This window comes from Jaculus jaculus, chromosome 13, assembly GCF_020740685.1.
Source record: "Jaculus jaculus isolate mJacJac1 chromosome 13, mJacJac1.mat.Y.cur, whole genome shotgun sequence".
Lineage (NCBI taxonomy): Eukaryota > Metazoa > Chordata > Mammalia > Rodentia > Dipodidae > Jaculus > Jaculus jaculus.
This window is the reverse complement of record NC_059114.1, coordinates 14,905,178-14,930,080: the sequence shown is the minus strand read 5'-3', so window position 1 is coordinate 14,930,080 and position 24,903 is coordinate 14,905,178. Positions and strand designations below refer to the sequence as shown.

Here is a 24,903-nt window from a genome sequence, read left to right as displayed (position 1 = left end):
CAGAAGCTACTCTTGGTTGGGTGATTTCTACCAGCAATGCGAACCGGACTGCAACAAAGCCTAAGGACCCCAGTTCAAGGCTCGATTCCCCAGTACCCATATAAGCCAAATGCACAAGGTGGTGCATGTATCTAGAGTTTGTTTGCAGTGGCTGGAGGACTCGGTGCGCCCATTTTTTCTCTCTTTGGTCAGCCCGGACTAGAGTGAGACTCTACCTCAAAAAAACAAAAACAACAACAACCAAAAAAAAAAAAAATAGGTAAGAGGGCTGATGGAAGGAAACACTGGACCAGAAGCAGCTGATGGAAGAAAAGTGTTTAGTTCCAGGTTATCTTCCAGCAAAAGTTTCATTGTGGCAGGAGCAGAAAGCTCTCTTCTCATCAACAGGGATGAACCAGGGAGAACTGAGTATGGGCAAGCCGGCCTCCAGTAACGTTTTATCCAGCAAGACTTCATTTCTCATTTCTACAACCTTCCCAAGTGGCACCACCAACTGGAGATTAGGTATTTAAACACATGAGGCTATGGGAGAACATTTTACATTCATACGACTACAGTGTGGCAATATGAGAAATCAGCAAGACTTAATGACTTATTTGATGATAGAATCAAGGTCTCCAAGTTCTCATTTATAAAGCCCAAACAGATGCTCTCAATAACTACTGGGACATGTGAATAGTGCCTTATCATACATGCTGACTCATCGTTACCTTGGTAAATCTAAACTGAACACAAAGATGGATGTTAAGGCCATCTGTGCCCTTGTTACAAGATGACTGGCTTACCCATTTCCCAGCAGCTGGCTTCTTTCCCATTTGGTGTAACTACTTGAAGTTTACTGAGCTCAGCTGGGTCTAATCTTTGCCTCTTCTTACATTTGCTACTTCCATGCTAATCACTTCTCCCCAGTTCTACTTGTCCTTCCTTTTCCTCAAGTTGGTAGCATTTAGCTTTGGCCTCAGAAGCTTTGCTGTCTGTGAATTTGTCATCTGAAAACATCATCACTACCTACATATGTAGGTTTTTAACACTGAAGAGCATGCAAAGGTTTGAAAATAAAAAACGAACTCCTAATTGCCCAAATTTATCCTTTATGTCTACTCCAAACAATAGTGTGACTTAATTCTGACCTAAGATTGAGGTGCAGCTATATCTACTAATCTTAAAATATGCAATTATCAGGTCACTGGATTTTTCAATTGACCTCTCTAGAGTAGTAATTATCAAAACAAGAGAGAAGAAATTAGTTAAAAGAGAAAACTTTTTTTAAAAGAAAAGATGACAGCGAAATAAGTTTCTATTTTTAAAAAATTATAGCTTTTTAAACAAAAAGCTTAGATACAAAAAATGTTAATTTCTGAAATGGTGGCCAAAAAGAGAGAGACATGTTAAATTACTCAGAAGCTTGTTTCCATATAGTTTATATAACCTCCTTGTATTTCAAAGGAAGTTTCTTGCAAAATGTTTTCATTTGAACATGTTAATGAAATTTCTTCCCTATAATTGATTTGCTAGGTGGTGGACAGGAGGGAGATCTTCTCCACTTTAGAAACAAATGCCTGTCTGAGAAAGAAAGTAGCAGCACACTAGTCCAGTTCAAGGAGACTGGAGACAAATGAAGGTGACTGCAGAACCCTGACCACCTTAGGTGTTCCATACGACGCCAAGTCACTATCCCCAGTGCTACCAGGTAACCCCAAACCAACCTGACAGTGACAAGTTTACTTCTACTTTCTGCTTCAAAGAGCAGTGAAACGTTAAATATTCACTCTTCTTTTCTATGTGCCCGGACATATTTTTGAAGGGAGACAGACATTCTATTCTAAAATCCACATCTAGCATATCTCATGGGGGGGGACAGGGTCTCATTATAACCAGCTGGCCTTGAACTCACAGCAATCCTACCTCAGCCTCCCAAGTGCAGAGAGTAAAGGTGTACAGCATCACACCTGCCTAAAATATTCTTAAAATATAAATCTGAGCCAGGTGTGGTGTTGCTGTGAATTCAAGGCCATCCTGGGACTACACAGTGAGTTCCAGGTCAACCTAGCCTACAGTGAGACCCTACACCTAGAGAGAAAACCAAAATAAAACAAAAAAAGCCTGAATACCTACCGTGTCTAGGTCCCTAAACCATCAAGTTAATGGCTTTGATCCTACTCTGGGAGTTTACTGGCAAGTGACAAAGTCTTAAGTGCCCCCTATTATGACAGGAAGAGGTAAAGAGCTGTAGGTATCAGCAGATGGCTCTAAAAGAAGAACACATGTCAGATGGACCCTGACAGACACTTTAGAAACTTGGGAGAAGGGCTAGACACACAAAAAGGAACCTTGAAGTAAGCAGAGAAGATAGTAGTTACCTAGTTTTGCTAAAGTAATCAATAATTTAAGAGACATACAGGGATAGAGGATTGTAAAGGCAGATTTGTTTGGTAGTCACACTTAAAGAGGTTGAGTTTTGGGCTGGAGAGATGGCTTAGTGGTTAAGCGCTTGCCTGTGAAGCCTAAGGACCCTGGTTCGAGGCTCGGTTCCCCAGGTCCCACGTTAGCCAGATGCACAAGGGGGCGCACGCGTCTGGAGTTCGTTTGCAGAGGCTAGAAGCCCTGGCGTGCCCATTCTCTCTCTCCCTCTATCTGTCTTTCTCTCTGTGTCTGTCGCTCTCAAATAAATAAATAAAAATTAAAAAAAAAAGAGGTTGAGTTTTATCAAGCAATTATAAAAACCCAGATGAAATAAAATAAACCAATTAGTGGCAATACAAATAACATTAGGCTGGAAAGATAGCTCAACAGTTAAAGTGCTGGCCTGCAAAGCCTAAGGACCCAGGTTTGATTCCTCAGTACCCACATAAACCTAGATGCATAAAGTGGCACATGTATCTGGGGTGCATTTGCAGAGGCTGGAAGCCCTAGTGCACCCGTTCTCTCTATATATCTGCCTCTTTCTCTCACTCTGACAGGAAGAAAGAAAGACCAAAAGAGACAAAGATTAGGACTGGCGAGATTGTTCAGTGGTTAAAAGTCCTTGCTTGCAAGCTTGACAGCAAGGTTCAAGTCCCTAGTACCCAAGTAAAGCCACATGCACAAAATGGTACATGTGTATAGAGTTCACTTGCAGTGGCAGGAGGTCCTGGTGTGCCCATACTCTCTCTCTCTCTCTCAAATAAATAATAATTTTTTAAAAAGACAAAGAGATTATAGTTGGATGTGGTGGCACATACCTTTACTCCCAGCTCTCAGGAGGCATAAGTAGGAGGGTCACCATGAGTATGAGGCCAGCCTGGGACTACAAAATGAGTTCCAGGTCAACCTAGGCTACAGTGAGACCCTACCTCGAAAAGAACAAATAACAAAAGACAAAAATTAAATATACACATTAAACTTTCTCTATTAAGTTCTCTTCAAACTTCTTGAATAATAGCCATAATTTGAAAGTAAAATGTCTAAGTTTAAACTATATATATATTTAAATCTTGACTCTTTCCAAGATCAATTTCTTCTACCTTCAAATACACATTCTCTTACCAAAAAAAAAAAAAAGGAAGACCTTTATGACCCTGCTCCTACACAGCCAGCAATCACATCTTACCTTCTCAAACAAATGGTCAGTACCAAAAGAAGGCCCGTACTTCTTCAAGCCATCTCTAATTTGGCTTTCACCCTGGCTACTCTGATCTTTCATTAGTGAACTTTCTGTAATGACTTCCTGTTTTTTCTTCATTCCCTCTGCACCCTGTAGTTTTTTTAAGCTATTTACAATCTTGTCCTGAAAACAACTTTTGTGCCTTTCCTTTTCCTGTGCCACTGCACTTCTCTAAGGATTCCACCTCTGGTAGAGCTATTTTCGACTGCTCTTCTCCCTCCCATTTCCCAATTGTGAGTTTCCCAAGCCCTCATTCAGTCCATATATGACCTTATCTCTAATTTTCAACAAATTCTGGCTAGCCTGCCTAGTAGTCCCAGGGAGCATTTCCCAAGCCGTGTGAAATGACCAATGGCGAAGACACAGAATTTTTAAAAATTACTTATTTGCATGTGTGTGTGTGTGTGTCAGGGTCTCTTGATGCTGCAATTTATGTGGCTGGGGAATTGAATCTTCAACCAGGTGTGGTAGGCTTGCAAGCAAACACCAACCTCTGAGCAATATCCCTATGGTCCGGGATTAAAGAATGTGTTCTCAAAATTGATCCCCACCTCCCAAGGTAGGGTCTCACTCTAGCCCAGGCTGACATGGAATTCACTATGTAGTCTCAGAGTAGCCTTGATCCTCCTACCTCTGCCTCCCAAGTGCTGGGATTAAAGGCGTGTGCCACCATGCCCAGACCTCACAATTAATTTTTACTTCTAAAACAGTAACATTTTTGTAAACATTCCTGAGTGAAATTGGCAGGAAAGAGCTGCGGTAGCAGCAAAATGTTTCTTTTTAAACAAAGGTATAGGCTTGTCAGGCAAGGCCTAAAGATAGACAAGTTTTGAAGGTCAAGCTAGAAAATGTTGGGTAAAAATTAAGACAAAGACATAACAAAACAAAGTCAGACACTAAGGTCAAAAATGTCTGTATAACCAGGTTGAAGAAACAATGAACAAAATTTCGCATGTCCTATTTAGGTCAAGAGTAAAGAAAGCCTAAACCTCGCCCTCAGAGGAAGGCAAGTGGGTGTGCCTGTTAGGCTTGGTGTAGAGTAAGGAAACAGATAAGAAACTGCTCTAAGCCACTCAGGTGGTCAGATGGGTGGGAAACTTTCCTTTGCATGACAAAGGAACCCAGAGAAAGTTATTCACCCCACTGTTCTTTCTTCCTAAAAGCAGATTTAGAAAGGAAACTAGGAAACTATCTTCAAATGACCAAATGAAAAGTGAAAAAACAAAAACTTTATTCATGATATTCCTTTCTTTCATGGGCTGTAGTAATGGACAATGAAACTAAAATGTGACTAAAAGGTGATAAATTTTAATTATTCAAAGATAGCTATAAATCAGTAACAATTTACAAGCTATTCCACGTGGTTTTCTGGTTTTTCTTTTCTTTTTCTGAGGCAGAGGTAGGAAGATTGCTTAGTTCAAGACCAGTCTGAGACTACATAGTGAATTCTATCTAGGTCAGCCTGTGCTAGATAGAGCAAGACCCTACCTGGGGGAGAGGGGGGAGGGGGGAGTTATATTCTACAAGGTCTCTATGATGCTAATGAGAAGTTACTGATCTCATTTTTTTAAATTTGTGTGTGTGTGTGCACACGGGTGCACAAGTGCTACGTGGGGTCAAAGGCTGGTGCTGAGTGTCTTCTGAATCACTCTCTACCTTATTTGAAACAGGATCTTTTACTTAGCCCAGAGCTCACCAATTTGGCTAGTCAAGCTAACCAGCTTGCTCAAGAACACACCTGTCTTTTCCTCCTAAGCACTAGGATTACAGGTATGCTCCACCACCATGCCTAGTATCTATGTGGGTGCTGGCCGCTTAAATTCAGACGCTCACCCTTGCACAGTAGTAGGTAGGTGCTTTATCAACTGAGCTACTGTCCCACCTTCTACTGCTTATTAAATAGCTACAAACAACTTTTTGCTAGGAACTCAGTCTAGTCTTTTTTTATCCTATCACTGACACTAAGTGGGACTTTCATTTTAAGATATAGTCTCAGTTAGGCTAATCAATAAAATTTGAGAGGTGACAATTAATCCAAGAGTCATAAGAACTATAAATTTCTTCCTATAAAACTGAATTTCACAGCCGGACATGGTGGTGCATGCTTTTAATTGCACCAGTTGGAAGGCTGATATAGGAGGATTGCTGTGAGTTTGAGGCCACCCTGAGGCTACAGTGAGCGCCACGTCAACCTGGGCTAGAATGAGACCTTGCCTCAAAAAATAAATTTAATTTAATCTGGAGCCAGGGTGGCGATGGCACATACTTTTAGTGCCAACACTCGGGAGGGTAGAGGATCACCAAGAGTTTGAGGCCAGCCTGGGGCTACAGAGTGAGTTCCAGGTCAGCCTGGGCTAAAATGAGTCCCTACCTCAAAAACACCAAAAAAGATAGGTGGGGCTAGAGAGATGGTTCAGCAAGTAAAGGTGCCTGCTGGCAGAGCCTGATGGCCTGGGTTCAATTTCCCAGTGTTCACATAAAGTTGGACACACAAAGTGGCACATGCATCTGGAATTTGTTTGCAGTAGCCAAGAGACCCTAGTGCACCCATTTCCCCCCACCTGCCCAACCCTGCCCATTGCAAATAAATAAACTAAAATAGATTATAAAATGCTGAAACTTAAATTATACTGAGGGCTTTGTTGTCAGAGAATGCAAAATCACATAAAGTTTTCAGATGTCAACAACACCCACTAAACACCTGCTCAATCATACTCTTAAAATATTCCTTGACTAGCTGGGTGTGGTAGTGCACAACTTCAATCCCAGCACTTAGGAGGCAGAGGTAGAATGATCACTCTGAGTTCAAAGCCACCCTGAGAACAGAGTGAATTCCAGGTCAGATTGGGCTATAGGGAGACCCTACCTCTAACCCCCCCCCCAAATATTCCTTGATTGTGCATGAGACAGCTTGAAGAAACTGGTAAAAATGCTGAAACTAAATAGTGTACTGATGTTAAAATACAGTTACATAGAACTACAGAGCATCTCACATTTCAATGGCATATGTCATCTCTAAAGCAAGTGATCATATGTAAATTTCTACAGTTTTTCCCTCTCAAAGGCTTTCATAATAAAAATTGAGGGAAACTGTTTAGATACAAATTCATGGTGTTAGCTTTGGCTAATTTTAGTTTAAATAACACATTACCCAAACAACATTATCATAGCACTATAGGCAAAACATGTTTTTAAAATTCTAAAGTCTATAATCTGAGACATATATTTTAAACTAGTTTCTTAAGAACTTGCAGCAGCTAAAATCAGACACAACAATAGGTAACACTGCACCTAAATTAGAACAGACTTCCATTTGTCCTGGAGTTCTGTCCTGTTTCTCAACCTCAGGTTGAGTACCATTTGCAAATACCTGATATGATAATGTCCACTATCACAACGTATCACCTAGGTACAATACAGCTCTGAAGTCAGACCTGAAGATAGCACTCTCATTGATTGTGCAGTGAAATCTGACCCACTGCTAGTCCATGCCAGGCCTATACAGAGTGCCAAAGGAGAAAGGGTCTTACCTTTATGTACCTTACTTTGTTTATTGTCTGTCACGATCTCAGAGATAAAGAACAGACTGTGAAGAACTGCATTAGAGAATTTGGGTTTTTATTCTCTGGCTATAACCTGATTTAGGTGGCCATTACAAGGCCACACAAGAGAATGCCCATTGTGTGGAGAACAGAGGAAAGACAAGAAGGAAGCCTATATAGGAACTCAGGCAAATAACAATACTGGCCTCATGGGTTGTTACAGAAAAATCCAGTGCCAAGGGTGGGATACCTCCCAGTGAGTTGCTGGTCAGGGAGGCCTCTGAGGCCCCCCAAAACAATACCAGTCATTGCTAGTGCTTCTTGGTTGTTCACCAGAACTAGATGGTTGCTGAGGACACTGAGAAAACAAGCTAGAGCTGAGCTGGAAGCCTCCTGCCTGCTGACTAGCTGTCACAGAGCTGGAAAGCACTACGCAGGCTGCTGGGTGGGGGGGGGGGGGGGAAGTCATCAGCGTTCTTAGCCAGGAGAGGACCCTACAAGCCATATGACTGACCAACTAGGCAAGATATGCCCACTAGTGCAATAGTAACACGTCTGTTATAGGGTAATTAAACTGCTCTCTGATTGGATTTGTGTTCAGTTCCATAGGAGGGACATGCATGATACTGAAAACCTGGTCGAAAGCCCAAGGCTGGGAAGACCAGATTCCTTACAAGGAAAGCTACTATTAGTGTTTTGTGACATAGATGTAGCATGTCCACCAAAATGATCTCTAAATATTTATATTTATGCCCATATATTGCTCTCATTTTTGGTTAGAGACATTTCTCTTTTCAGATGGTGATGACTCCTAGAGAGTCTGAAAACTCATGAAAGTGATGAGAAGTGGTGACAGTTGAGTGTTCAACACTAAAGCAGACATTTCTCTCACTTCCTCTGAAGCTCAAGGACCACTGTGGAAGTGGTGGCAGAAAGAATGTGAGAGGCAAGAGATGGGAAGCAGTGCTTTGGAATGTGGTCTTCCAGACACAAAATGGTCATTGCTTTCATGACCTTATAGCAGTGGCAGTCACTACAAGCACAAAACCTGCATTAACACTGGGCCCATCAACATGTTGTTATAAAAACAGGAGCAAGGGAGGGTGGCTGGAAAGTTGGCTTGGCAGTTGAGGTGCTTGACGGGAAAGCCTAATAACCAAAATTTGATTCCCCAGTACCCACATAAAGTCAGATGCACAGTGGCATATGCCTTTAATCTCAGCACTCAGGAGGCAGAGTTAGGTGGGAATTGCTGTGAGTTTGAGGCCAGCCTGAGAATACATGGTGAATTCCAGGCCAGCCTGGGCTAGAACAAGACCTTACCTCAAAAAAAAAAAAAAAAAAAAGGAGCCAGAGAGATGGCTTAGCAGTTAAGGTGCTTGCCTGTAAAGCCAAAGGACCCAGTTTTGAGTCCCCAGGACCCATGTAAGCCAGATGCACAAGGTGGTGCATGTGTCTGGAGTTTGTTTGCAGCTGCTGAAGGCCCTAGCATGCCCATTCTCTATCTGCCTCTTTCTCAAATGAATGAAATAAAAAATTTAAAGAAAAAAAAAATAAAATAGAATGGCTGGAAAAAGGGTTCAATCGAGGGGGGATGGAAGAGGGCGGAAGGAGCTTATATAACAAAAGGTGGAGAGGGCTGGAGAGATGGCTTAGTGGTTAAGGCACTTGCCTGCAAAGCCAAAGGACCCAGGTTTGACTCACCATGTATCAGATGCACAAGGGGACACACACATCTGGAGTTTGTTTGCAGTGGCTGAAGGCCCTGACACACCCATTCTCTCTCTCTTCTCTACCTGCTTATTTATGTATGTGTATTTCTCTCTCTCCCAAATAAATTAATTAATTAAAATAAAACATTTTTTTAAAGGTGGAGAGATGGCTTAGCAGTTAAGATGCCTGCCTGTGAAGCGTGAGGACCCAGGTTTAATTCCCCAGAACTCACATAAGCTAGGTGCACATGGTGGCACATGCGTCCGGAGTTTGTTTGCAGTGGTTAGATGCCATGGCATACCCATTCTCTCTCGCATAAATAATTTTTTAAAATATTGACTTACGAGGTGGGTGTGGTGGCACACACCTTTAACCTCAGTACTTGGGAGGCAGAGATGGAAAGATCACCAAGAGTTTGAGGACACCCTGAGACTACATAGTGAATTCCAGATCAGCCTGGACTAGAATGAGACCCTACCTCGAAAAACCAAAAAAATTAAAAATACTGGCTTACAGTAATGATTGTAGAAACATAAGTGGACAGACCCAAGGATAATATCTGAATGTCAAACAGTTTTGACTTTGAGTCCTTTTACTGTCTGTATCCCTGGGCAACTTACATTCTGGGACCCTCAACTTCCTTACTTTGCAGTGTTCATAAAATCCTTGCTCACAGAAAACAAAAAGCGATTATGATATACTTTGGCAATAAAACTCATTTGAAGGGTGCAGTAATGCAAGCATTTATTAGCAAGGTTCAAGTATAATCATATACAAATACTATGCTGACATCTAGAAACAAGCTCTTGTTTCTCACAGAACATTAAAACAACTATTCAGAAGTATATATACATTGAGCAAGGCTTTTTCCTCCAATGAATAAAAGTCTAGTTTGCACCTCCAATCTGTATTGCACATGCACTCTTTTACTTCTTCAGTGAGATTAAAAAGGATAGAAACAGAATCTTGTGGTTCATTCACGATAAAAATGTTGGTGGGGCTGGGGATGTAGCTCCATTGTAAGAGTGCTTGGATAAAATGTAGGAAGCCCTGAATTCATTTCTCAGTATCCCATAGCTTGGCATAGTGACACATGCCTATAATCCCAGTACTGAGAGGTGGAAGCAGGAGGATCAGGAATGTAAAGGCCAGCCTCAGCTACACAGTGAATTCAAGGCCAACCTGGGCAGAAAGACAGTCTCAATAAAGAATCAATCCTGGTGCTATTATGAACTTTTTTTTTTTTTTTTGAGGTAGGGTCTCATTCTAGCCCAGGCTGACCTGGAACTCCCTACAATCCTCCTAACTTCCAAATGCTAGGATTTATAAGCATGAACCACCACACCCAGCTAACTATTTTAACTTTTAATGAAAACAGCTCTTATTTAAAATCTTTAAGATGAAGCTGGGTGTGGTGGTGCACACCTTTAATCCCAGCACTCGGGAGGCAGAGGGAGGAGGATCGCCAAGAGTTTGAGACCAGCCTGACAGTGAATTCCAGGTCAGCCTGGACTAGAGTGAGATCCTACCTCGAAGAAAAAGAAAAAAAAAAAGATGAGTGCCAGCCCTACACCCAGAAGGTAGAGGCAGGAAGATGGTGAATTCAATGCTAACCTAAAATCATAATACAGTTAAGGTCAGCCTTGGGCCCACAGTGAGACCCCCGCCTCTAAATATGTAAGTAAGGCTGAGGAAATGCCTCAGCAGGTAAGAGTGTGTTATGCAAGCATGAGGTTCTGAGTTCCATTTCCAGCACCCATGTACAAAGCCAGGTGTGGCTATGTATGCCTGTTACCCCAGTGCTAAGGAAATAGAGACTACAGGACTGCTGGGACTCCCTGGTCAGCCAGGCTGACTGCAAAATGCAAGCTCCAGAGAGACTCCAGAGGACAGAGATTCCTCAAGGAAATAAGGTGAAGAGTGAGGACACTTGTGTTCTCCTTTGCTGCCACATGCACATGGGGGAGTACACATCTGCACACATACATGCATACAACCACATATACTACACATACCCCAAATTAATTTAATTAAATTAAAAACAAATTGAGGGGGCTGGAGAGATGGCTTAGTGGTTAAGGTACTTGCCTGTAAAGCCAAAGGACCCAGGTTCAATTGACCAGTACCTACATAAGCTGGACACACAAGGTGGCACATGTGTCTGGAGTTCATTTGCAGTGGCTGGGGGCCCTGGCACACCCATTCTCTCTCTCAAATAAATATCTTAAAAATAAATTGAGCCACGCGTGGTGGCACACACCTTTAATCCCAGCACTCGGGAGGCAGAGGTGGGTGGATCGCCATGAGCTCAAGGCCATCCTGAAACTACAGAGTGAGTTCCAGGTCAGCCTGAGCTAGAGTGAGACCCTACCTTGAAAAAAATGAACAAAAATAAATAAATAAATAAATAAAATGAGGTTTGAAAAGATTGCTCAGTAGTTATAGCCATTTCCTTGCAAAAGTCTGAAGGCCTGGGTTCAATTCCCCTTTACCCACTTAAAGCCAGATGCACAAAGTGGCACATGTATCTAGGATTTGTTTGTAGTGGTAGGAGGCCCTGGTGCACCCATACTCTTTTTTTCTCTCTCTCAAATAAAAATATTTTTAAATAATAAAAATAAATTGGACTTTAATAAGAGATGGCATTCCGGGCTGGAGAGATGGCTTAGCAACGGTTAAGCGCTTGCCTGTGAAGCCTAAGGACCCCGGTTCGAGGCTCGGTTCCCCAGGTCCCACGTTAGCCAGATGCACAAGGGGGCGCACGCGTCTGGAGTTCGTTTGCAGAGGCTGGAAGCCCTGGCGCGCCCATTCTCTCTCTCTCCCTCTATCTGTCTTTCTCTCTGTGTCTGTCGCTCTCAAATAAATAAATAAATAAAAATTAAAAAAAAATATTAAAAAAAAAAGAGATGGCATTCCTAATTCTTACCACAAAGGGACATCAGGAAGTCAAATTAGCAAAAGTTCTCTCAAGTACATGGAATTTGTAAACATTCCTCCCTCAGTACCCTCTCCTTCTACTTATTATTCTTTCAACAGAAGATGAACCTTCCTGAAAAATCTGCTGTTATAGTTACTCACTGAGCAGAGTCTGTGCAAGACCATGTGCTAAGTACTACTGGAGAACCAAGGTGTTATATGGTCCTCATTCCCAAATATAGTGAGCAGACTGGGTATTTGCACAGACAGAACTGCAAGTATTAAAAATAAAGAAGTCAGGCTGGAAAGATGGCTTAGCGGTTAAGGCACTTGTCTGCAATGCCTAAGGACCCAAGTTTGATTCCCCAGTACCCACGTAAGCCAGATGCACACTATGGTGCATGTGACTGGAGTTTGGCCACAGGCTCATTCTCTCTATAATAAATACAGTGAAATATTTAAAAATAAATAAATAAAAATAAAAAATAAAGAAACCACTTTCAGATTAAATGGCTGGAATATACTTCAGAGCTAAGTGGAGTTTGAGCAAGATTTCTTAGGTAATAGAATTTTGATAGAATATGCTATGAAGAGAGCAAGCATAAGACACAGTGTAAGGCTGGGTCTCTGTAGTCCAGACTGGCCTCAAAAATCACTATGGATAGCTGGGTGTGGTAGTGCACGCCTTTAATCCCAGCACACAGGAGGCAGAGGTAGGAGGATTGCCATGAGTTCGAGGCCACCCTGAGACTACAGAGTAAATTCCAGGTCAGCTACAGTGAAACCCTACCTCGAAAAACCAACCAAACAAACAAACAAACAAAAAAAAAATCACTATGGCCAGGCTGGATAGATGGCTTAGCAGTTAGTGCTTCCTGTGAAGCCTAAGGACCCCGGTTCGAGGCTTGATTCCCCAGGACCCACATAAGCCAGATGCACAAGGTAGTGCATACATCTGGAGTTCATTTGCAGTGGTTGGAGGCCCTGATGTGCCCATTCTCTCTCTCTGCCTCTTTCTCTCTCTCTGTTGCTCTCAAATAAATAACTATGGCTAGGCATGGTGGTACACACCTTTAATCTCAGCACTTGGGAGGCAGAGGTAGGAGAATCGCCATAAATTCAAGGACACCCTGAGATGACACAGTAAATTCCAGGTCAGCCTGGGCCAGAGTAAGACCCTACCTTGAAAAACTAACTAAATAAATAAATCACTATGGATGCTAGAAAAATAGCCTAGTGGTTATAGGGGCTTGCCTGCTAAGCTTGATGGCCAGGTTTCAATTCCCCAGTACCTACATAAAGCCAGATGCATAAAGTGGAGTATGAGCTCTAGGTGAGTTGCCACCGTGTGTGACAGTGTCAGCTTTGCCTTTGTTTCCAAATCTAGCTGCAGAAAGCACACATAGCAGCCCTAGGTGCATACCACCTGCCACTGAGATGTGGCTCACTGCTGCTTAAAACCTTCCACTGAGTTTGTTCTTCTGGAAGGCAAGGGTCATCACCAAAATCTTAGTTCTTGTAGTAACTTCATTTGAAACGTTGTGAGATTGTATATGTATTACTCAAGTTTCAGTCACCAGCTCCCTTTCCCTAGGTGAAGACACAATGAATTCTTGACTTATAACTACTTATTTTCAGAGAATACCCATTTCTTTGATTTTTCCTATGATAGTTATAATTTTGCCACTTCATGGTAAAATACAGCACTTCACAGTTTGTCAAGTGCTTTATGAAAGTATTTCATCTTTATAGCCTTTTAAAAAGTTAATTCCAGGCTGGGGATTGCTTAGCAAGTAAGGCAATTGCCTGCAAAGCCTAAGGACCTACGTCCGATTCCCCAGTACCCATATAGGTCAGGTGCACAACAGTGGTGCATGCGTCTGGAGTTCATTTGCAGTGGCTAGAGGCCCTCGCATACCCATTCTCTCCCTTCCCCCCACAATAATAAGTAAATAATATTACAAATATAAAATAATATTATTATATAAATTATTATAAAATAAATAATTTTTAAAAAGTTATTTCCCCTATTTTATAGGTAAGGATAAAAGAATGAAGAACTCAGAATTTTTTTTTTGAGGTAGGGTCTCTCTCTAGCCCAGGCTGACCTGGAATTCATTATGTAGTCTCAGGCTGGCCTCGAACTCACAGCAACCTTCTTACCTTTGCCTTCTGAGTGCTGGGATTAAAGGCGCGCACCACCACCCCCGGCTAAGAACTATTTTGTCCAGGTGAACAGTTAGTCAATGAAGTGGGCCTCCAATCCAAGCCTTCCAACTCTAAATGCCATGCTCTTCCACTGTAAGCAAAGTCTACAGGTCTGTCCCAAACCATAGGTGATTCAAAGAGTAAACCATCTCCAATCTCTGTAGACTGCATCCAGATTTCCTGTCACCACATGTTCAATCATCCATTGCTAGATCCCTCACCCTCAAGACATTACTTCCTTTTCATTGTACTGTCTACACTCTTGCAGGATCCTAGCAACCTTCCTTCCGGTACCCCTACATATATTCTGCCTCTATGTTAAGGGAGACCCCCCCTTCTTTCCTTAAAACTCGCCACTCCCTCGTCAGGATGTATACTGTCCCATCCTTAACGAGCAATTTAATAACTTTTTAAGTCCCACAAAAAGGAACTTGCAGATCTTCCATCTCCGTTAACTGGCCCAGGGCACCAGCAAACTTCCAATTCGCAGCTGCTTATCAACACTCTCTGCCCATACCCTACAGCTACCAGCGACGTCCTATCCAGAATATGGTCATTATCCAAACAGGGACCCTTCCAATTCCTGCTACCAGTAAGTTCCCCTCCCAGGGTGCCCATCCCTTCCCTCCTGGGCCTGTACCCACCTTACCAACTCGCCTAGAGCCGCTCCCCGCCGACCCCCCAATCCTGGAGCTAAGTAGCAGCAGCCCCACGATGGAGGCCGACTCCTCCTCTCTCGCTACTTGGAAGTTGCGCCTCTTATCAACCTGCTCTCACCAGAGCTTCCTCCCAGCCCAGCGGGTCCACCTTTGCCCTGGCCGGCCTCTCTCCACCCTCGCAATTCCTCCTGCCCAGGAGCCATCATCCCGAGTCAGTTCCGGGGTGCCCGGCAGGAATCAACTTCTCATTCACTGGGATTCGCTAACCCCTTCCCAACACATATACACACCCACCCACCATGGCGGGGGGGGGTCACGGTACCCCCTTTTTTCCCCTCCCATCACCTGCTCCGCCCATGGCCGGATGACATCCACCGCTACCTCCTCTTCCATCTTCCACCCCCCCTTCCCTTGTCGGGCATCAGCCCCCTCGGGTCTCCCCGAGCGCCAGCCACCATCCCCTCCGGTGGGCACGAGGGGGGCGTGCACCCCTACATTCTGACGCCTTTCTCCCCCCTTCCGCCACCCCCACGCACCTGTTTCTTCTCCCCTGTGTTCCCCCGCCATGCAGCCGGCGCCCCGATCTCTCCCCCCGCCCCAGCCCGTAGCCCGGGGCCTCGGCCCTCCCGGAGCCCCGCAACTCACCACGAGTAGGTCTGCTCCGCCATGGCGCTCGCTCTCGTGGGTGGCGGGGAGAGGCTTGGTGATGGGGAGGCTCGGCTGCAAAGCTTGGGCCCCGGAGCCCGCGGCGGGCGGACGGGCCGGAGGGGGGTGGGGGTGGCGGTGGTTGGGGCGGGCGGCGGGAGGTGGGGGGGGGTAAGAGAGGATGTCCCGGGCGCGCTCGTTCGCGGGCCTGGAAGGCAGCTGTCGGGAGCACAAGGCCGGGTTTCCGAGGCGGGCCCCGTTCCCCCCCGCCCAAGGGCCCCCGGGGCGGGGCGGGCTCGGCTCACGGGCCTCCCCTCAACCGCGGCGGCGACGGCGGCGACTGCTCCGCTGCGGCTCTAAACCCAACATGGCGGCGGCGGCGGCGGCGGCGGCGGCGCGGAGAACAAGGGGGCCCCCGGGGCGGGCGGGCGAGCGAGCGGGCGGGCGAACGGCACCACCACCGAGCCGCGGCTCACTGCGCGCCGGGCCGCGGGAACCCAGCGTCCGGGTGACGGCGACGGCGCCGACGGCCGGGGGACATGGCCGGCGGGGCGGTGGCGAGGCAGAGAGGCAGAGGCGGCGGCGACGGCGACGGCGGCTGAGGTGGGGTGAGGGGGGGGGCGGGAGAGGCAGCGCCAGGCGGTGAGGCGAGGCCGCTCGCTCCGATCACACCCGCCGCGGGAGGAGGCGGGCCTGGGCTCCGCGCGGGTCACGTGCCCAAAACACGGTCACGTGAGCGCGCGCGCCCCGCCCCCCGCGCCAGGCCCCGTGCGCCGCGACGTCGCCCCACCCCCTCCTCCTCCTCCTCCGCCGCTGCGTTCCAGGCGCGCGGACCTTCGGGGCTGTCGGGCCGCGGGCAGCTGTGTCCCCCCCGCCCCGTCTTCTCTTCCCACTCCCGCCCTGCACCTCCCACCAAGGCAGCCAGTTGCACAGAGGTCGCCCTCAGGCCCCCCGGGTGAAGGTGGGTGGGGGCGCTGCTGCACCAGCCAATCAGGAGCGGCCCCCTCCCTCCCGGCGCGCGTCCGTTGGCTGCCACTCAGCTGTCAACCTTCCGTCTCCACTGCGCGCTGGGGCTCCCCGGGTCGTCAGCTGTCAGTCAAGCTGTCAGTCCGCAGGCAGAGAAGGCTGTGCGTCCCCCTTCGTCCCTACGTTGCTCGGTTCCTTGATTTCACTTAGCAAATGTTGCCCGCAGCCGAACGAGTGTGTGGGCCCAGACTCGGTGCCAAGGCACACAGATGCACCACGCTTGTCTCCATAGAACCAATCAACAGATGCTTAATTGGGTGCCCAGAGTATATGTTAACTCAATTCAGCTGGGGCCTTGTCCTGCAGGCGCTTGCATTCTGGAGGAAGAGGTATAGATTTGCTCAGGCAAGAAAGGAAGAGTGGGGCCGGGCATGGTGGCGCACGCCTTTAAATCCCCAGCATTTGCGGAGGAAGAGTTAGGAGGATCGCCGTGAGTTCGAGGACACCCTGAGACTACATAGTGAATTCCAGGTCAGCCTGGACTAGAGTGAGACCCTACCTCGAAAAACCAAAAGAAAAGAAGAGTGGCCTGGAGAAATGGCTCAACTGTTAAAGGCGCTTACCTGTTAAGGTCAACGACAGGGGTTAGAACATTCCTCAGTACCCACGTAAGCCCCATGCACAAGATGGTGCTTGCGTCTGGAGTTCGTTTGCAATGGCTAAAGTCTGTTCTCTCTCAAATAAATAAAATACATAAAAAAGAAAGAATTATTCCAGAGGCTGCTGTATTTTATAAAGTTGATAATGGAGAATGGAACAGAGAGTGAAGCTACTTGGGATAAGTGCGGGCATGGAGCAGTGGCTGTACATAGCTCAGTTGGTGAAGTGCTTGCCTGGCATGCACGAAGTACTGGGTTGTTGGCCTTCCATGCCTAAAATCACGGCAGGTGGGCACACACCTACAATCTCATTAATTGCGGGATGAAGGCTACAGGGTCAGATCAAGGTCAACTACATAGAGTTTGAGAGCAGCTTCACAGACATGAAACCCTGTCTTAAAAATAAGGCCAGTCATGGTGGCACACACCTTTAATCCTAGCACTGGGGAGGCAGAGGTAGGATGATTATCGTGAGTTCAAGGCCACCTTGAGACTACATGGTGAATTTCAGGTCAGTCTGGGCTAGAGCAAGACTGTACCTCAAAAAAAAAAAATCCAAAATAAAATAAATTAAAGATAGAGTAGAGTAGCCAAGAAGAACTCACTAAGGTTGGGACATTAGAAGGATAAGAAAGAGCTGACTGTGCAACTATGCGCAGGAGGGAAGAGGGATCCTGGTCGAGGAAAGAAACATGAAGGGCCACAAGCTCAGAAAACTGCCTATCTCTATCTGGAGTCCTGGAGGCAGTCACAGAAGCCAACAAAATAGAGTTAAACCTTAGATCAATCAAGGGAATTTCCAGGTGAAGAGATGCATTTATCATTAGAGTGAATGAGGCAGTCTGAAACCATGAGGAGCTTAACAAGAGGGAAAATGTGTTTACTTGTTGATTATATTTATTTTTATTAGTTTTTCAAGGCAGGGTCTCACTCTAGCTCAGGTTGACCTGGAATTCACTATGTAGTCCTCAGAGAGGCCTTGAACTCATGGCAATCCTCCTGCCTCTGCCTCCTGAGTATTGGGATTAAAGATGTGTGCCACCATACCCGGCTTTAAAAGAAAATATTTTATTGGGGCTGGAGAGATGGCTTAGCAGTTAAAGCGCTTTCCTACAAAGCCTAAGAATCCAGGTTCAATACCCCAGTACCCATGTAGGCCAGATGCACATGGTGGTGTATGTTTCTGGTGTACATTTGTAGGGGCTAGAGGACCTGACACATCCCATTCTCTTCATATATCTGCCTTTTTGAATCTCTCAAGAAAATAAAAATAAAATGTTTTAAAATTTTATTTATTACCTTTAGAGAGAGAAAGAGGAAGAGAGAGAGCAAGCCAGGGCCTCTGGACACTACAAAAAAATTCCAGAAGCATGTGCCACTTTGTGCATCTGGCTTATGTGGGTCCTAAGTAATTGAACCTGGGTCCTTTGGATTTGCAGGCAAACACCTTAACAGCTAAACCATCTCTCCAGCCCCATAAAAAATACTTTAAAAAAATTATTTGTATGGGGAGGTAATATGATGGAGAACGGAACTTCAAAGGGGAAAGTGGGGGGGGGAGGGAATTACCATGGGATATTTTTTTATAATCATGGAAAATGTTAATAAAAATTAAAAAAAATATTTGTAAGCAGAGAGAGAGAGAGAGAAGAGAAACAAGGAGAATGGGTGTTCCAGGGCCTCCAGCCACGGCAAACAAACTCCAGATGTATACATCACTTTGTTCATCTGGCTTTACACGGGTACTGGGAAATGGAACACAGGTCATTAGGCTTTGCAGGCAAGTGCTTTAACCACTAAGTTTTCTCTACAGCATGAAAAATAATGTTTTCTAAAATATTTTATTTATATATTATTTATTTATTGAGAGAGGGAGGCAAAGAGAGGGAGAATGGGCATGCCAGGGCCTCCAGCCACTGCAAATGAACCACAGACACATGCGCCACCTTATGCATCTTGCTTACATGGGTCCTGGGGAAGAAAACCTGAGTCCTTAGGCATCACAGACAAGCGCCTTAACTGCTAAGCCATCTCTCCAGACCCCCAAAATAATACTTTAACCAGAGAGTGGCATCAAGCAAGCCTCACAGATGGGAATGGTCAGGGTTAGCTTGGATTCAGTTACAGGATCAATGATTTGTGCTGTGGCCTTTTCAGAAAAGAGATTAAAAAGGTGAACGGAGGTCAGATTTCAAAGGGGCAAACTAAGCCTCCCTCTCTTGGTTACCTCGCTTATGAATGAAAAGGATCAGATTTTAGAAACACCCTTGAGCAGTTGGCACACTCACCTTCTGGAAGCCCCCCTCCCACTCCCCAGAGAGCAGAGCTCACACACCCACACCTGCAGCTGGCATACCCAGGTTCCTCTGCGGCTTGCCCAACATTAGACCGGGATCTATCTAGCTGTGCTCTAGTTTCCCAGGCACTGGCTAGGCTCATGGGGAACACCACACCCTGAATCTATCTCCAAATGGATCAGTTGGGCATTACTCATACAACTGCTGCTTACCTGCTCCCCTAGGGGAAGCCTCTCATAAGAAAGCCAAGTACACTTTTCCTCCAGAAACAAACTGTCTTCCTCCTTCCCTCCACTACCAGGTGCCAGGACCAGTCAAGTTAGAAGTTTCTCCTCCCAAGCTACACCAGAGACCCTGGGAAAGAAAGGACTAGTTGATAAGCTCAAGGTTTTTTTTCCCCCCAATGTTTTTATGAGAGACAGAATTGGCACGACAGGGCCTCCAGCCACTGCAAACAAACTCCAGACGCAGGTGCCATTTTGTGCACATGTGCAAACTTGTGTCACCTTGTGCGTCTGGCTTACATGGGATTTGGAGTGTTGAACCCAGGTCCTTGAGCTTTGCAGGCAAGCACTTAAGTGCTAAGCCATCTCTCCAGCCCCTCGAGGTTTTTTTTTTATATTTTATTTAATTAATTATATTTATTTATTTGAGTGAGGGGGGAGAGAAAGAGACACAGAGAGAGAGAGAGAGAGAGAGATGGAGAAAGAGAGAGAAAGGTATGCCAGGGACTTCAGCCACTGCAAACTAACTCCAGACGCATGTGCCACCTTGTGCATCTGCCTTTATGTGGGTACTGGGGAATTGAACCTGGGTCCTTAGGCTTTGCAGGCAAGCACCTTAATCACTAAGCCATCTTCCCAGCCCAAGCTCAAGGTTTTAAGGAGGTTCTGAGGCAAGGACCCCACAAGAAAATACAGAGAGGTGCCAGCCTACACGTGTCTGCCCAGCCATCAAACCCATCAGGTACCACGAAGAGATGAGAAAGCGGAGAATCTGAATTATGGACATGCCTGGAACTCTTATACTTTTGCCACATGCATTTATGGGACCTCCATTGTGCCCTGACCTGGCACAGTCATTCTGAATCTCCAAGGGGTGTGGGTTAGGTTTTAGATCCCACGGGAAAGGCCAGAAGCGACAGGCAGGAGTGGCTTTGGGAGGTACAGAAGGAGCTCCTCTCTGGAGAGCTAAGAACAAAACAGACCAGAGGTGTCGCCAATGAAACGAGAATGACAAGCAGAGCCTCTGGCAATTCACTTGGGCTTTGATTCCCAGTGAGTCATAGAAGACTGAGCAAAGTAAGAAGTTGGTAATAGGTGAATCAAACAGGAGTGGCTGAGTAAAGAAAGACAGGGCCTTACCAGAAGTGAAGACTATGCTATCTATGGGGGGGGGGGCTGATCTGGTGGAAGAAAAAGAGGGAGAAGAGGTTTGGTGAATGTATAGGGTAAAGAAGAAGAAAGGTTCTCTCCCTCCCACCTAAACCAGAGGCCTTCAAAGTATCTCTCAGGGAACACATATAGCTATAGACACTATGCTAAGTGACAAATGGCACTGAGGTGAGGCTGGGAGGATGTCCGGGCCATAGAAACCTTAGATGCATGGTTCCCAGAGACGTCGTGTGGACCCAGAGTCTGGCGACTTGAACATCTTAGGCTAAGATTGCCAAGATGTAGAAATGTGCCTGCAGGTCATGGTCAAGATCTCTTCAGGCTTGTAGTACCCTGGGAAGGCCAGGCTGAAATAAATGAGAAGCCCAAGGACTGTCTGGAGGCTGCCCAGCCTGTGACACTCAGGGAGTGACTTTTGGGTCCCTGGGCCAACAGCACTAAGCTCTAAACTGGAGCAACCCTGGGTGTATTAATGCACCTCTGGAACTCAGCAGGGGAGTCAGGTGTGTTTGGCAGGAGTTCAGTCAGTGGCTTCCCCTCACCCCAGCCCAGAAGGGGTGCCTGGTTCTCTTGCTCTCCCACCCCCAGGTGAGAGGGCCACAGCTTGTGTAATGTTTGTTGAAAGAGGCCGTGGAAGTGCCTCTAATTATCACCACAGTAATTACAGGATGCCTTCTTCCACCAAGAGTGTTCAAAAGAGACTTGGAGAGTCTCCCTAGGACACGTCATCCGCCTTGGGCACAGACTCCAGGGAGCAAGTATTGCTGGGTTTTGGCTCGGGCACTGCTTCTGAGAGGGGCAAAGGCTCGGGTGTGACCTAGGCCCTACCTGTCCTTCCAGCCCTTTCTCATCTCCTCTGCACACACATACAGGGCGCTTGGCGTTCTGCATTATATGCCTCCAGTACTCAATAGCCTATGTTCTCTTTTGCTTCCATATCGCTGATCAAGCCCAGAAGGCTTTCCCATTGCACTCACCTGCTCCTTCCTCCTCCTCTTCTCTTCCTTCTCTCTCTCTACTTCTCCTCTTTTTTTTTTTTTGAGGTAGGATCTTGCTGACCTGGAATTTCACTGTGTCGTCCCAGGTTGGCTTTGAACCCACAGTGATCCTCCTACCTCTGCCTCCCAAGTGTTGGGATTAAAGGAGCACATGCCGTCTACAGCCATACCACTCTAAATGCGCCCCATCTCCTCTCTCTCCTCATTTTTGTTGTGTTGGATGTGTAACACTGACACCCCCCCCCTTAGATTGTAAATCCTCCTGGGAAGGTATTGTGGCTTGTTGCCAGTTATGTCCCCAAGTGCCTAGCATAGGACTTAACTCAGAATAGAAGCTCAGCATTTGTAGAATGAGTGCCTGAGTGAGGGAGGTGGTGAGCTAGGGTTGAGAACTGGCTTTTCCTGATCTTCAGCCTCCCTGCCTTTCACCTATAACTCTGCATTGTACGTTCTGGGGGTCTGGACTAGTGTTCACTTATGTATCCATCATTACAGTGTCATGTGGACTGGTTTTGCTATCTTTAAAAAAAATCTCTTATGTTCTGCTTATTCATTCCTCCTGTATCAGATACTTGCTGTGATAAAATGCCTAACAAAAATTACTTAAAGAGGGGCTGGAGAGATGGCTTAACGGTTAAGGTGTTTGCCTGCAAAGCCAAAGGATCCCAGTTCGATTCTTCAGGACCCGTGCACAAGGGGATGCATGTATCTGGAGTTCGTTTGCAGTGGCTGGAGGCCCTGGAGCAATCATTCTCTCTCTCTTTCTCTCTCGTGCATCTGGCTTACATGGGTCTTGGGGAACTGAACCTGGGTCCTTTCTCTTTCAGGCAAGCACCTTAACCGCTAAGCCATCTCTCCAGCCCTTCTGTGTTTTTTTTTTTTTAACTATTGTCTTAAATATTTTTTATTGACTTATTTTGAGAGAGAGAGAATGGGCATGCCAGGCCCTTCAACTGCTGCAAACAAAATCCAGACGCATGCACTATCTTATGCAATTGGCGTACATGGGTCCTGGGGAATCCGACCTGGGACCTTTGGCTTTGAAGGCAAGTGCCTTAACTGCTAAGCCATTGCTCCAGCCTGGCTTTAAAAAAAAAAAAAATTATTGTTTTACTTATTTGACAGAGGGAACACAGATATTATATATATATGGGGGGAGAGAGAATAAGCACACCAGGGCCTCAAGCCATTGCAAACTCCAGACACATGCATCACCTTGTGCATTTGGCTTTACATGGGTACTGGGGAGTTGAACCTGGGACCGTTGGTTTCGCCAGAAAGCACCTTAACCGCTAAGCCAGCTCTCTAGCCCATCCCTGACTTTTGTAGTGTTTGTTTGGGTAGGGTCTTGTTATAGCCCAGACTGACCTGGAACTCACCCTGTAGTCATAGGCTGGCCTCAAACTCACAATGGTCCTCCTAACTCAGCCTCCTGAGTATTAATATAAAGACCTGAGCCAACTCAACCTGCTTTCAGATTAGCTTTTGTCACTTAGACACACACACACACACACACACACACACACAGAGAGAGAGAGAGAGAGAGAGAGAGAGAGAGAGAGAGAGAGAAAGAGAGAGAGAGATTTTTGAGATAGGCTCTCACTCTAGCCCAGGCTGATCTGGAATTCACTATGTAGTCTCAGGGTGGCCTCGAACTCACAGCAATGTTCCTACCTCTGCCTCCCAAGTGCTGGGATTAAAGGCATTAAAGTCTTTTTTATGACTTCATAGTTTTTTTTTGAGATAGGGTCTCCCTATGTATAGCCCATGCTGACCTCAAACTTGTGATCCTCCTGCCTCAGCCTCCCAAGTGTTGAGATCATAGGGATGTACCATTATACCCAATAATAGTTCACCAAATGATATTCTATTATAAGAATATCCCAGGGTTTGTTTATCCATTCACTTATTGAAAGACATCTTGGCTGCTTCCAAGTTGTAGAAATGATGAATAAAGTGACTATGAACATTCATATGCAGGTTTTGCTTGGAAATATGCTCCATTTGGTCGAGCTTTTGCAAACATATTGTTTAATTTGTAAATATTTAGGGCTTTCCAAGATACCTTATTGTTAAAAAAAAAAAAAAATCTTCTTTTAGGGCTGGAGAGATGACTTAGTGGTTAAAGCGCTTGCCTGGGAAGCCAAAGGACCCAGGGTTGATTTCTCCAGGACCCATGTAACGCCAGAGGCACAAGGTGGCGCATGTGTTCGGAGTTAGCTTGCAGTGGCTGAAGGCCCTGACACACCTATTCTCTATCTGCCTTTTTCTCGCAAACAAATAAAATGAAATCAGATTAAAAAAAAAAGTTTAAAAAATCTTTTCTACATGTGGTGTGGTTTTGTGTGTGTATGTTTATAGGTGCACACACATGTGGGTACATGTGCATGAGAATGACATGGGTGTCATCTTTAATAGCTCTCTATTTTAAAAAACAAATATTTTATTTATTTGTTTGAGAGAAGGAAAGGCAAATAGGGCAGACAAAGAGAGAGAGAATGGACGCTCCAAGGCCTCTAGTCACTGCAAACAAACTCCAGATGCATGCACCACATTGCGCATCTGGTTTTAAGTGGGTACTGGGGAATTGAACCTGGATCTTTTGGCTTTTCTGGGTTGGGGGGAGGAGCACCTTAACTGCTAAGATATCTCTCTAGCCCTCTGCTCTTTATTTTTGCTGAGACTAGGTCTCTTCACTTGCCTTATCCACCAAGCTGTTTCCCCAGCCCTCATTGTCAAAGCATTTATTTTTTTCGAGGTAGGGTCTCACTCTAGCTCAAGCTGACCTGGAATTCATTATTTAGTCTCAGGGTGGCCTCGAACTCACAGTGATCCTCCTACCTCTGCCTCCCAAGTGCTGGGATTAAAGGCGTGTGCCACCATGCCCAGCTATTTCTGTGTTTTAATTAGAATGTTTAGTCCACTTATATTGAAATTGTTGACTTGTTTAGGTTCAACTCTACAATTTTGCTATTTGTGTTCTATTTATTTTATCTTTTTATTGTTATTCTTCCCATGTTTCTCCTTTCTTAACTTTCTTTTGGGTTAACTGAATAATTTTAGTATTACATTTTAATTCTTTTATTGCCTGGATTTCTTTGTCTCATTACACACCTTCTTTAACTATATATTCTATTTTTTTAGCATTTATGACTATTCTATTTAGCAAAAGTTTAATATGAAGATGTACATGGCCTGATTTCACATCAGTAGTAAAGCAGGCCCTTTGAGGAGGGGCATGAACTTCTCTGAGCAGCCACTGT

General features: G+C 45.5%; 1 protein-coding gene across 1 annotated transcript in view; it reads right to left on the bottom strand.

The window, feature by feature from the left end:
• Positions 1-15,682, bottom strand: part of Sppl3 (signal peptide peptidase like 3) — a 121,644-nt gene extending 105,962 nt beyond the window's left edge. The window contains exon 1 of the mRNA XM_012950031.2: positions 15,327-15,682. Within this exon, the coding sequence (XP_012805485.1) occupies positions 15,327-15,349 (23 nt within the window). The 5' untranslated portion in view covers positions 15,350-15,682. The remainder of the gene's footprint in view (positions 1-15,326) is intronic.
• Positions 15,683-24,903: the final 9,221 nt, after the last annotated feature.